This window comes from Musca domestica, unplaced genomic scaffold (genome assembly GCF_030504385.1).
Source record: "Musca domestica strain aabys unplaced genomic scaffold, Musca_domestica.polishedcontigs.V.1.1 72, whole genome shotgun sequence".
Lineage (NCBI taxonomy): Eukaryota > Metazoa > Arthropoda > Insecta > Diptera > Muscidae > Musca > Musca domestica.
In genome coordinates, this window is record NW_026712388.1 from 1,840,157 (window position 1) to 1,854,611 (window position 14,455).

The 14,455-nt window shown below is 34.9% G+C and overlaps 1 protein-coding gene across 1 annotated transcript in view; it reads right to left on the minus strand.

Moving 5' to 3' along the window:
* LOC101896072 (uncharacterized) overlaps window positions 1–9,019 on the minus strand; it is a 36,313-nt gene extending 27,294 nt beyond the window's left edge. The window contains exons 1-2 of the mRNA XM_059130307.1: window positions 8,890–9,019; window positions 8,448–8,636 (exon numbers count right to left, since the gene is read on the minus strand). Of these exons, the coding sequence (XP_058986290.1) occupies window positions 8,448–8,458 (11 nt within the window). The 5' untranslated portion in view covers window positions 8,459–8,636; window positions 8,890–9,019. The remainder of the gene's footprint in view (window positions 1–8,447; window positions 8,637–8,889) is intronic.
* Between the last annotated feature and the right edge of the window lie 5,436 nt (window positions 9,020–14,455).

The window sequence follows — 14,455 nt, forward strand, 5'->3', positions numbered from 1 at the left end:
TTCCAAATGGGATGGAATTTGGCACTTACGACCGAATTGAGTCTAGAAGCTAGTATGTCAAATTTGAAGATCGGTTCAGATATAGCTATAGCTCCCATAATGTTCATCCGATTTGTTATATTTATTACCCACAGCCGTAATATGCACTCCGTAACAACGATATTCAGGGAAATATATCAAATACAGCTCAGAAATGTCTTTGCCAAATTTTATCGAAATCGGTTCCGATTTGGATATTGCTCCCATATATATCTTTATCCGATTTCAAATTAATTGTGCATCAAATGGGCAATACAAGTCCGAATTTAAAAGATACAAATGCTTCGGCATATTTAGTCCTTTGAACTTTAAATTATAATTATAATCATAGCATGTATGATTGAATCCTCCCATATTATGTGGAGGTCCACTAAATTAGCAAAGTGGTGTAGGGTATCATAAAGTCGGCCCCGCCCGACTTTAAGACTTTCTTTACTGGTTATTCATTAAAACTTGCTACATCTATATATTTCTCTTAACCAGAATCATGTTATGAATATGGAAATTCTCGGAATTTATGATTTCGCATAAAATTGGCTATAAATATTCGATTTTCTTGTAATTTTACCAATATCAATATTTTTATGTGTATTAGATGAAGTATGAAAAAAATAGAATACTTTAGTACCTCGTACCTCACGCATTTTTGAACATTTTCTAAAAAAATATCACATATCTCATATAAAGTGAAGGAATTAGTCGATATATCCCATCTTCACAGCAGATCTTGTGTTAGCACAAATAATGGGATGTGTGTAATTTGAAGACAATCGTACTTTTACATCACATTTTATAATTAAACCAAATGTTGACCCTTTGAGGGGGAGGTACTTGATTGAGTGGACCGATATTTTCCATTTTCCCATCAGACCTAGAACTGATTCAAATATTCGAATATGGAAAGTTGGAGCAAAATTGAATTATTCTTTCTCTTTCTGTGCAGTAAATTACTTTCTTTGAAAATATTGACATTTTGTGGGGGAGGTGCCAGAAGGAGTGGAGCGATATAGCCCATCTCCGAACTCGATCAAAGTTAGATAATAATGTTACGATGTACCAAGTTTGGATCAAATCGGGTATTCCCTTCGAGAGTTATCGTGCGCCAGACATTCGGGCGGACGGACATCGCTATATCGACTCCCAATGCCCTGAAACGGAGTAGGTCCAAAGAGACCTACGTTCTAAAACCGTTAACCTTATATAAACTTTGTTTTCATCTCTCACCGAATTACCCAGTGGCACAGTGGCCCAAACAACATGTCTCACCCGAGCATGACATGTTGAAAAATCGTAAAAAATGCAAGTCACATTTATTTGCATAAAAGTTATAAGTTCATCGTCCAAAAGGCCAAAAACAAAATTATTATTATTTAGTTATTTATGGGTTTTCAATTACGATTACTAGCAACAACAACAATAATAACACATATAATTAAGTAATAAAATTTATTATTTACAAATAATACGCCGGGCCAAAGAAGTGTCATGTAAACCATAAAAAGAAGAAGAAACGTCAACCGCCCATTAAAATGCTAAACGGCCAACAATATTGTCAACGATTGGAAATTGGAAACCCCCGCCAAAAACAATGTCCAACAAATTTGCAATTTATTGGTAACTATTAAATAATACTACCAAAACAAAAAGGAAAACATTGTCACGATTAATTTGAAATTGGAGGGGGCTCAAGAGGGGGTCAAGTACCAAAAATGTTGACCAACCTTTAGTGGAAGGTGGAGTAAATTATCAAAAGTTCACTACTGACCAGAGGTCAATGAAAGTGAATAGAATTTGTGTTTAAATGTTTTTTTTTTGTTTATTTTTCCTCATTGCTGCTGCTGCTGTTGTTGTTGCAAAATATCTCAATGTAGGTTACCATGGTTTACGCTGTCGAGCTGTCGAGGTAATAGGCCAATGTTAATGTTTATGGCTGTGTGCGCGCATGCGTGTTATGTTTTCGTGAATGCTCGCTCGCTCGCTGGCTCTTTACTTCACTTCAAATATTTGGCTAAGATTATGTGAAGTGCATTTTTAAGTAGATATCATTGTCATGGGAACCGAGGGGGGGGGGGGCAGGTTGAGGTTCCCCTCCCACTTTAGACAGTAGCATGTATGATGTTGTATGTTTTTTGTTTTAATTTAGCGGTATTTTAAATGCATATTAAACGATGTTGACCTTGAGACAGTTAAGGGTATTTTCATGTTGTTATAGCTCTTTAACATGGATTACGATTACGCTCGTTACCTGGGGTGGTACTAATGGGTGTTTCATGGATTAACAAGAAATTGTTTTGTTGGGTGTTTTAGAGGTTTGTTTTTTTGAGAACGGTTTATAGGCCTATTAAAATAAAATGTATTTAACTTATAAATGAATGCCGAATTCGATGTCGTTTTTTTCTCACATCACGTAATTAGGCCTAAAATCAATGATAATAAAATTGAGAATTCGATTTCAATTTTTGAAACAGTTATATGCTAACAATAAAAATAGACCAATTTTTGGTCCTTGATAAAATATTTCAATTGACCAATAGACAAATAAACCTGAATATTTTACCAAAAAAAAAAAAAAAAAACAATAAAAAAAATTTTTAATAGGACCAAAAACTTGCATTCTCAGATGGATTTTTAGAAACATTATTTCCGCTATCAAATTTGACTTTAAGAATAAATTAATTTTAAAAATCTGTTATGAATAAATAGTCATTTTTTTAAATGTTCTATACCTGTGGCTGACTGATTCGTAAATGTCCAGGCGGAACGGCTGAAGATAAAATCTTGACATTTGGTATGTGTAGGGGTGAGATAAAGCTGGGTTTTTGGATTTTCCAACTATAACTGGTCTAAAAGGTACCAAAAAATGAATCCATTTTATTCGGCAAACGGAATTCTAAAGTTTGGAATTCTAAAATTTTGGGATGTAGGATAGGTTTTTATACCCTACACCACATAGTGGTAAGGGTATTATGTCTTTGTGCATTTGTTTGTAACATGGAGATGGAAGCGAGATAGACCCATAGTTACTTTTTGAGGATCTTCATAGCATCACTTTCTGAGTCGATTTATGCATGTCAGCCTGTCCGTCCGTCTGCCCATGTATTTTTGTGAACAAAATGCAAGCCGTATTTATTATCTGATTGAGATGAAATTTTCCAAACAATATTTGTTTGGTCCAAGCACGAGCCCTGTTGAAATTGATGAGAATCGGTTAATATTTAGATATAGCTCCCATATATCCGATTCGGGTTAGTTGTGCACAAAATGCCCTGAATTTTGGCACATCTGAATTTTGGCACATCCGAATTCAGTCTAGAAGCAAGTACATCAAATTTGGTGAAAATCGGTTCAGATGTAGCTATATCTCCCATATATATGTTTCATCCGATTTGGCGTTTACGTCCCTCACATACGTAATATGAGCTCCACAACAATGATCTTGGGTACCAGATAGAAGATACAGCTCAGAAATAAGCCCCTAAATTTTTGTTCAATGTCGGATCAGATTTGGATATAGCTCCCATATATATGTTTATCTGATTTCAGGTTTATTGTGCATCAAATGGCTTATCCCTCACATTCTAATATGAACTCCACAACAATGAGGATTTAATACCAGACATCAGATACAAGTCGAAAATTCCTCTGCCAAAATTTGTCGAGTTCGATTCAGATTTTTTTATACCTCCGATATACATCTTCATCCGATTTTACGGTTATTGTTCACCACACATTCAACCGAATTTTTCCATTTGGTGAAACTCGGTCCGGTATATCTATTGTAACTCGGTCCGGTACAAAAGTCGTAATACTTTGTATTGGACAAACGTAATGAGAGCCACTAAAGAAGTGTTTGATAGATGTACCAAGGGTTTTTGGAAATTCTAAATTTAAGGTTAGGAAAAGTTCTAAAATTGTACTAAACTTTTAAAATGGTACCCTTTGGTATTATGCGAACGAATAGAGTTAAAACCATGAAATTTTGTATGAGAATCAAAGTTTCCAGGTTTCCAAGATAGGTTTTATGTATGAAGGTGGTTTTGGAAATGTGTACCCCAAGTGCACGAAAAGTACTAATTGGTACTATTTTTGGTATAATTTGGTATTTTATGAACAGATAGTGCTTGAAACCAGCAATTTGGCATTAGGGTCGTTGTTAGCCTCATCATATGAAGGTGGTCTCGATATGTGTGCTATTATTGTACGAAAAGTAATGAATGGTGCTATATTTTATATTGGGTGAGGGGATAGAGATAAAATTTTGAAATTTGATAGTCAGATTTGATATTTGATAATGGTATCTGTGCTTGAGATTTGACGGTGGTATGGAAATGTGTCTTATATTTGAGCGAAAAGAACTAAATTGTACTAAATTGGGTATTGGATAAAGGGATAGCTCTTGGATCCTCAAATTTGATGTTAAGGTCTCTGTTGATATCTGGAATTAAGATATTGAGGTGGTTTTGAAATGTCTACCATAAAAGACTAAATGGTACTAAATTTGGAAAAGTGTGTGCAGTTTTAAATTTTGAATGAGAGTTGCTGTTCATGTGTTGCCTTGACATATGGAGGTGATTTTTGGAAGAGTGAATTATTGTAACGAAAGGTAATAAATGGTACTAAATTTGGAAATTAGTGAAGGATTAGGGCTGAAATCTTCAAATTTTATATTGAGGTCTTTGTTGATATCTGGAATCGAGGTATGGAGGTGGTTTTGGAAATCGATGCTATATTTGTACGAAAAGTACTAAGTGGTACTAAAATTTGGTATTAGGTGAAGGGTTAGTTCAGGAATCCTCAAATTAGATATTTACGTCTGTGTTTATATCTTGTATTCTGATATGGAGATATATTTGCAAATGTGTTCTATAATTGCATTTAATGGTACTAAATTTGTAACAGTTTGGTTGAGGGTAAACAATATTGTCAAACTGAACAAAATATGCATTTTGAGTACTAACAAGTAAAAATGCTGTAAATTCGACAGGGCCGAATTTCGAATACCCTCCACCATTTGGAACGAATTTGGCATTTCTCAAAAACAATAAAATTCGTTAAAAATTCTGTTAAAATCTTAAAAATAGCGAATGTAGCTATTATGTTAAGGTCTATACGACGACATGAACCTACGTGGGTAACATTTGTCATAAGCCATTACAATATTCAAATGCGAAACTTAAAAAAAAAATCGTTTATAATGTCGATAAAATCTATACGAAGACGTGGACCTGCACAGACAATTTTTTGTCATAGGCTGTAGTATCTATTACGAACTTTAAATATCAAATTTGAAACAATTCTGGTGAAAAATGTCCCCAACATCATTAAAATACCGAATATTGGGAGGTACCGTTATATGGGGCCTTTACGAAGAGGTGGACCTGCACATATAATTTTCTGTCTTAGGCTGTAGTATCCATTACGAACTTTAAATGCCAAATTTGAAGCAGTTCTGGTGAAAAATGTCCCTAGAATCATTAAAATACCGAATATGGGAAGGTACCGCTATATGGGGGCTTTACGAAGAGGTGGACCTGCACAGACAAATTTCTGGCTTAGGCTGCAGTATCCATTACGAACTTCAAATACCAGACTTGAAACAATTCTGGTAAAAAAATGTCCATAAAATCATTAAAATACCGAATATCCTGAGGCACCGTTATATGGGGGCTCTACGAAGACGTGAACCTGCACAGTCAATTTTCTGTCATATGCAGAAGTACCTCTTGCGAACTTCAAAATTTGATTTCCGCTGAATAATGTCGCTTAAATCACCAAAATACCGAAAAAGGGAGGTACCATTATATGGGGGCTATACCAAAACGTGGACCTACATCACCCATTTTCAATACCAAAAGTCCTGCAGACATAATAAATAAAATTTTATCAACCTACTTAATTTCGTTCGGAAGCTAGAGTAATTTCCACATAACGGCTAAATCGACACAGAATTTTATGCTGATCAAGAATATATATACTTTATGGGGTCTAAAATGTATATTTCGAGGTTTTACAAACGGAATGACAAACTGCATATACCCTCCATACAATGTGGTGGAGGGTATAAAAAAACAATGTTAATATCTCTAAAAATAAATTTTCTTAAATATTCTTCTCAATATTGATTTTGAGACCTTGTAGATGTGTGGGTTATAACAAACACATTGTCCACACACACACACCTAATTCTCTCTCTGTGCCGCTGCATATAACCCAAAAATATTAGCCGCAATTGCAGCAAACATACACTACTGACATACGCGCGTATTACGCAATTGATGATTAGCAAATTTATGCAAATAGTTGAAGACAATAGCCCAATAAACAATTTGCCAATATTGTTTGTTTGTTTATTTGTTTATTTACTTATTTTGTTAGTTCATTGCTTCCGAATTGCAAGGCAGCTAACCAAACAACCGAGTGCCTACCAGCGTTTAGTTTTGTTGACAACAATTAGGGGGCAATAAATTAACTGGTGTTATTATACCATTGACCATCAGAAAAGCTCGACATCATCATCACCTACATTACCGGCATAAAACAAAAGCGAGGTATTACCAGTCAATAATGTGTGTTGGTCAATAAAATATGGATGTGGCGTGCCATATTTGCGGCACAACACCATTGGCTAATGAAGATTATGTTCAATTGTTTTTATGGAAAAAAAGATTCCGTTTAGAGAGAGGTTGAGTAGAATTTTTATAGAAAAAGTTAAGGTTCGGTTTCACTTACGATTTTTTCTATAGAAAAAAGTTAGGGCTTAGATCCACTGAAGATTTTTTTCCTATAGAAAAAAATTCACAACTGAGGATTTTTTTTCTATAGGAAAAAAAATGCAGAGCCGATGTTCCGAATTTTTTTCTATGTGAAAAAAATCAGTCTCAGTGAACTGAGGTTCCTAAATTTTTTCTATGTGAAAAAAATCAGTCTTAGTGAACTGAGGTTCCGAATTTTTTTCTATAGGAAAAAAATACGCCTCAGTGAACTGAGGTTCCGAATTTTTTTCTATAGGAAAAAAATACGCCTCAGTGAACTGAGGTTCCGAATTTTTTTCTATAGGAAAAAAATACGCCTCAGTGAACTGAGGTTCCGAATTTTTTTCTATAGGAAAAAAATACGCCTCAGTGAACTGAGGTTCCGAATTTTTTTCTATAGGAAAAAAATACGCCTCAGTGAACTGAGGTTCCGAATTTTTTTCTATAGGAAAAAAATACGCCTCTGTGAACTGAGGTTCCGAATTTTTTTCTATAGGAAAAAAATACGCCTCAGTGAACTGAGGTTCCGAATTTTTTCTATAGGAAAAAAATACGCCTCAGTGAACTGAGGTTCCGAATTTTTTTCTATAGGAAAAAAAATACGCCTCAGTGAACTGAGGTTCCGAATTTTTTTCTATAGGAAAAAAATACGCCTCAGTGAACTGAGGTTCCGAATTTTTTTCTATAGGAAAAAAAATACGCCTCAGTGAACTGAGGTTCCGAATTTTTTTCTATACGAAAAAAAATCTGCCTCAGTGAACTGAGGTTGCGAATTTTTTTCTATACGAAAAAAAAAAAAATCTGTCTCAGTGAACTGAGGTTCCTAATTTTTTTCTATGTGAAAAAAATCAGTCTTAGTGAACTGAGGTTCCGAATTTTTTTCTATAGGAAAAAAATACGCCTCAGTGAACTGAGGTTCCGAATTTTTTTCTATAGGAAAAAAATACGCCTCAGTGAACTGAGGTTCCGAATTTTTTTCTATAGGAAAAAAATACGCCTCAGTGAACTGAGGTTCCGAATTTTTTTCTATAGGAAAAAAATACGCCTCAGTGAACTGAGGTTGCGAATTTTTTTCTATACGGGAAAAAATGTCAGCCTCAGTGAACTGAGGTTGCGAATTTTTTCTATACGGAAAAAAATGTCAGCCTCAGTGAACTGAGGTTGCAAATTTTTTTCTATACGGAAAAAAATGTCAGCCTCAGTGAACTGAGGTTGCGAATTTTTTTCTATGGAAAAAAAACTGTCTCAGTAAGCTGAGGTTCCGAATTTTTTACTATATGAAAAAAATCTGCCTCAGTGAACTGAGGTGAAAAAAAATCTGCCTCAGTGAAGGGTACTATAGGGTCTTCCCTCCCGATTTTTGACATTTCTTAATTTGATTTTTTTAGAAAAATTCCTCAAAGAACGATGGTAAAATTGTTTCTAATCTCAAAATTGATCACTTCTTTTAATTATTTTTTTTTATTCTGGAAGCTCGACTTTCATTGAGAACCTGTGAGGCCTTGTTGACATCTTTGTTGTTATTCTTTGTTGTCAAACACATTCCGTTCTTATTGTCACATCTTAACCATTAAACCGTCATTATTTCTTGTTAATTACACTTTCTATAAAATAGACCTCTCGTCATATTGCCTTTTCGATGATTTCAAAACTCACATTTTTTCCATCTTCCGTTTTGTTGTTGTTGTTGAGATCGTTACACGAATTTCAAAATTAAAATTTGATGAGTTTTTCGATATTTTTGCAACCTCGATATGTGGCTAAGATTCACAAGTACACAAATCTTGTAGTTAGTACCGCGAAGATGTTGTAGTTGTTGTTGCTGTCGGCCTTAAATCCGTTTAACTGAAACCAAAACAGAAAAAAAGAAACAATTTTGCAAAACTCTGGGTTTAATGGGTAATCAAACAAGAAAACACAGAGTTTAAACAAATGAATGAATGAATGAACGAGAAAAAAAATCCGCATTGCATCAAGTGCCGATCACATAACTGAATTTTTTTTGCTTTGTTTTACAACAAATTTACACGAATTCAAAACCGTTTAATTGTTTTTATTTTTTTTTTGGGTTTTTTGTTTTTGTCATTTAAATATTTACAATTTCCGTTGATTGTTTCGATTTGAATTGGATGAATCGCTGGCTTTGGGCTGGCAACAAAAGCGCCTAACGAAGTTTAAACGAACGCGTCTCGTAAACAACTGTTTCGAATTTGAGTTTTGCACGAAGTAAAAAACCTTCCCACAAAAAAAAAAAAAAAAAAATGTTTCACGTTTTCATCCTCACGCTCTCAAACATTTGTTGGCTTGTGGCAAGCGTGTACATGGCTGGCGAAGAGTTGGCCTCTTCATTTTTGGGTTTTCTTGGCTAAAATGTGAAACAAAGCTTTAGCAGTGGCTCATAAAAAAGTTTAAGTCGGAAACGAGAATTAGAGGTTTTCGTAATGAAAAGTTAAAATTGGCCAATTGAAAAGTGCTTCAAAGTTTAGTCAAGACATCAACCTTTGGGGGTAAAGTAAAATGTAGATGGTTGGCAATGTTGTAGCGGCGATCAGCAAGTTAGGAATTACAGAGTGAAGAATGCCTTTGAAATAGCGTTTTTTTGAAGAACTAGCAAATTTATATATTTTTTTTTTCAAAATTAAATATAACATCATGCGCGGATTTTCTAAGAATATTTTTCCACCGACCCTCAGATCTATAAGTGTGGATTTTTTACGAATAATTTTCAGAGAACTTATGAACTTTTCGGAGAATATTTTAGCTATCACGTGGATTTTTTGGGTTATTTTTGATTCTCATGGTGGACTTTTTTTAGAAAAATATTTCGGAATCTTTAAGAGATTTAAATTTTAATTTTTAATAGTTATTTAAAAAAAAAAACAAAAAAAAAACATCTGTATATCCACTTGGTTTTTAGGAAGAGTTGAGTCGTAAATGTCGACTTTAAGGGGATATTTTTTTATACAATGCTTCAGTTTGTAATTTTTGTAAAGATGAGAATAGGGACTGCCGTATTTTCAAAGGGGGGTTTCATAAAGAAGGTTTACTACAACTATCTGGTATCCGGAGATTGTGGTGGCCACTGTGCGCTAGAAATGAAGCGAAGAACCTCCTTTTGTAACCATTTTTGGGTGGCGCGTGCTGAGTACTTTTGGAATGTCCAAGGTCTGCGGCCAAAATGTTTGCGTGCCCAAGGCTTTAATATGCCCTCTAGAATATTTTCGCGATAATATTCGGCATTTATTCTGATTAATACGAGCGGAGAACGACCATCGGCTGTTATGGCGACCCACACCATCACCATGGCCGGCGCTTGAGTCCTGGTGGTCAATCGAAGGTGCACATTTTCAGTTGACCTCTTTGGCAAGTAAACACGATCAAACTGCTGGACAACCAATGTTTTCTCATCGGAGAAAACCAAATTCGACAGTTTACCACTTTCGGCCAAGCGAAGCAACTCTTTAGCTCTTTTGAGTCTATTTTCTTTCAGCTGCGGTGTAAGTTCTTCTTATAAAAAAATTCAGCCTCAGTTCAGGTAAAAAAAAGAAATTCAGCCTCAATTTACTGAGGATACTTTTCTATAGAAAAAAATGCAGCTTTAGTTGACTGAGGATTTTTTTTCTATAAAAAATTTTAGCCTCAGTTCCATTCAGGTTATTTTTTTCTATAGAAAAAAATTCCGCCTTTGTTCACTGAGATTTTTTTTCTGTAGTAAAAAATTCAGCCTCTGTTCCAGTGAGTATATTTTTCTTTATAGAAAAGAAATTAGGCTCAGTTCCCCTGAGGATTGTTTTTCTATTGAAAAAAGTGTAGGCTCTTTTCACGTAGGATTTTTTATAGAAAAAAAAAATGTAGTTGTTGCAAAATGGTCAGGCTTAATCCCTTTATTGTTGTTTTTATAAAAACGATCTCGTCACTTGGGTAAAAAATTTTTTTTTGTCATAGAAATTATTTTTTAAATAACTTCTGGGGAGAATATCCCAGACAAAAAACAAGGGAACTGATGAGGATTGGTGGCTCTTTCCGAAACCTAGGTATTCCCTGCTTTACCCCCTGGTAAACACTGCGATCGTTCTCCACTAATAAACCAACGTTGTTTTTATAAAAACAACAATAAAGGGATTAAGCCTGACCATTTGGCAACAACAAAATACTATGGTATCCCGAAAAAACAAGCCAACACTGTTCGAAAAAAATTAGGCTTTTTTCACGAAGGATTTTTTCCTATAGAAAAAAATTTAGTCTTTTTTCGCGGAGGCTACTTTGTTTGATAAAAAAATCGGTGAATAATGCAGCTATAGCTATATCAAATCGTAGGCCTGCACAAATTTTTTTTTTGTCATAGGCTGTAGTATCCCTTACGAACTTCAAATCCCAAATTTGAAACAATTCCGGTGAATAATGTAGCTAAAATCACCAAAATACCGAATATCAGGAGGTACTGTTATATGGGGGCTATACGAAGACGTGGACCTGGACAGAAAATTTTCTGTCTTAGGTATCCATTACAAACTTCATACACCTAAAATGGGGAGGTACCATTAAATGGAAGCTACACCAAAACGTGGGCCTACATGGCCCATTTTCAATACCAAAAGTCCTGCAGACATAATATACATTTGAGTAAAATTTTATCAACCTACTTCATTTCGTTCAAAAGCTAGAATGATATGTTGATCAAGAATATATATACTTTGTGGGGTCTAAAATGTACATTTCGAGGTGTTACAAATGGAATGACAAACTTAATATAACCTCCATACTATGGTGGACGATATAAAAATATATTTTAAAAATACAAAATTTTGACTTTTGATCCCAAATAACTTTGTTTTGTACATATAAGATTATTGAGGAATTATGTGCAAGGGTATATCAAATTTGAGATTTTGTGCTATTTCATCATTATTTCTATGCCTTTATTGTCTGGACTAGCACACCTTTATTTAATAATAATGGAATCATTTTCCCGACACGCTTTGTTCATTCAACAGGAAGGTGAAATTTCAAATATTTTAAAGATTAGCCAGTTAACTGAAAACAAAATCCACCTGCATCCCAACTAAGTCTCCTTTGTTTCTTTACTACAATAGATTAAGTTGGGTGCTAAAATTACCGGCAATTCAGATAAAAATAAACAACAAACAAAATGTAACAGAAACGCATAGACAAAAGGGCCGATAACTGGTTGCCCTACATGTCTTGATGTGATAGTCTATCTATCTATCTATTCAAAAAGGCAAGCATTTGGTGTGGTTGTCACATCTGGTGTACAGGGGTGAGATAAGGGGAATTCCCCTCTTTTTGAGTACTTAAAGTTACGAAATGTAGCAAATTTGAAATTTCTATGTAGCTACTCTAGACTTGAAATTTTGCATGCAGGTACTACTGGTATTGACTAGTAGGATGGGATTTTTTGAAATTCTCAGATACTGCATCTACATTTTTTTTCAAAAAAGAATGTAGATACAGTTTCTGGGGTAAGGAGATATTCAAGTGAAAATTTGCTGGTAAATAATGACATTTTAACAAGTTAAAAAAAATCAGTCGGTTTTGCCGACAAATGAATACCCCCAGGCTTGAGTTATGATTATTCAAACTATTGACACTTTATGAGGGAGATTCGGAAGCAGTTAGCCAATATTGACCAATTCGTATCTGACCTAAGACTGACTACTTCCTATCCTTTATATGAGATATGTGCAAATTTTTGGAAAATGGGGAAATATGCCTGAGGTGCCAGATATAGTTGACAGAAGTACTCCATTTTCATACTTCATCGAATACAGATAAAAATATTGGTATGGGCAAAATTTCAAGAAAATCGAACATTTATATCCAAATTTAATGCGAAATCATAAATTCCGAAAAATTTCATATTCATCTCAGGTATCTGGTTGGGAGAAATATGGAAATATAGAAATTTGTAAAGAATCGACGACTTGTTTCGCAAGTTATGACAGATAAAAATATTGGATATTGTGACCCTTTGTGGGTGAGGTATCAGTAGGGGTTCGCAGATATATATCATCTTCACAACAGATCTTCCGTAAGCAAAAATGTTTGGATGTGTGAAATTTGAAGAGAGTTGGATACTTATTTCGCTTTTGTTTTTCAAAATCTTGAAACCTATGTGGGGGAGGTACCAGAAGAAATTGTCCGATCTCTACCATTTTTATGACAAATCTTGTGTTGATGGAAATATTGAGATGTACCAAGTCTCAAGCGAATCGGATGTTAATTTCGCGTTTTTGAGCTTCATGGATATTCAACATTTTGACCCCTTGTGGGGGAGGTACGAGAGGAAATGGTCTTTATAACAGAGCATTTGTTGATGAAAATATTGAGATTTGCAAAATTTAAATGGAATCGGATGTAAATTTCGTGTTTTATGAGCTTCATGAATATTCGAAATTTCGACCCTTTGTGGGGGAGGTACCAGAAGGAGTGGACCGACATATTCCATCTACACACCAGATCTTGGATTAATAATAATATTGTGATGTGTGTAATTTGAAGAAAATCAGATGCTTATTTCGGATTTTATGATCGTTTTGGTTATTCAAAATTTTGACCCTTTGTGGGGGAGGTACCCGAAGGAATTGTCCGATATCTACCATTTTTATAACAAATCTTGTATTGATGAATATATTGAGATTTGCCAAGTCTGAATGATATCGGATGTTAATTTCGTGTTTTAGGAGCTTCAGAATATTCAAAATTTTGACCCTTTGTGGGGGAGGTACCAGAACGAGTGGACCGACGTATTCCATCTTCACACCAGACCTTGAGTTAATAAAAATATTGTGATTTGTGTAATATAACCACAATCGGACACATGCATCACACTTTACAATTATTTAAAATTTTGACCCCTTGTGGGCGAGGTACTTGATGGAGTGAACCGATATTGTCCATTTTCGCACCTGAGCTAGCACCGATGCAAATTTTACAATTTGCAAAGTTGGAGCAAAATCGGATTATCCTTTCTCTGCAGTAAAATATTTTCTTTGAACGAATTGCGACCTTTTGTGGGTGAGGTACCAGAAGGAGAAGGAGGAGGTTTGTTGAAGGAGGTTTTAATTATATTTTCATGTGCCAAGTTTTGATGAAATAGGATACACCATTCGAGAGTTTTGGTGGGCAAAAGTCAGACAGACGGATGGACGGACGGACACCGCTAGATCGACTCCAATCGTCCCGAAAACGGATTTAGTCCAAAAAGACCTGAGGTCTAAAGCCTCTGTAGCCATATAACTGAGGTATAAAAATTGAGGAGACAATTTTTGGCTTCTCGCCATTGGGATCGTTGTTGATAAGTGGTCAATTTTACGGGGAGAATTGTCTGTCCCTTTGAACTGATAAAGACTTTTTAAAAAAAATATAAATATATCTCCGAAAAAGTTCGCATGGACCAAAAGTGTAGGGTAAGTAAAAATATAACAATAAATCCGTATGCAAATATTGTGCACAAATGCTGAACGTCAAGACAACACAGAAAATCATAAAATATTTGTAATTTATTGATGCCCGGGGCTGCAGCTGCGGCTGCTGTTGCTGCTTTCACGACAAAGCGTTCGCTTATCACAACAGAGCTCTTCCCTGGCAACTTGATATCAGCGTGAAATGGGTCATAAACTCTTTATGAATGAGTTGGTTGGTTG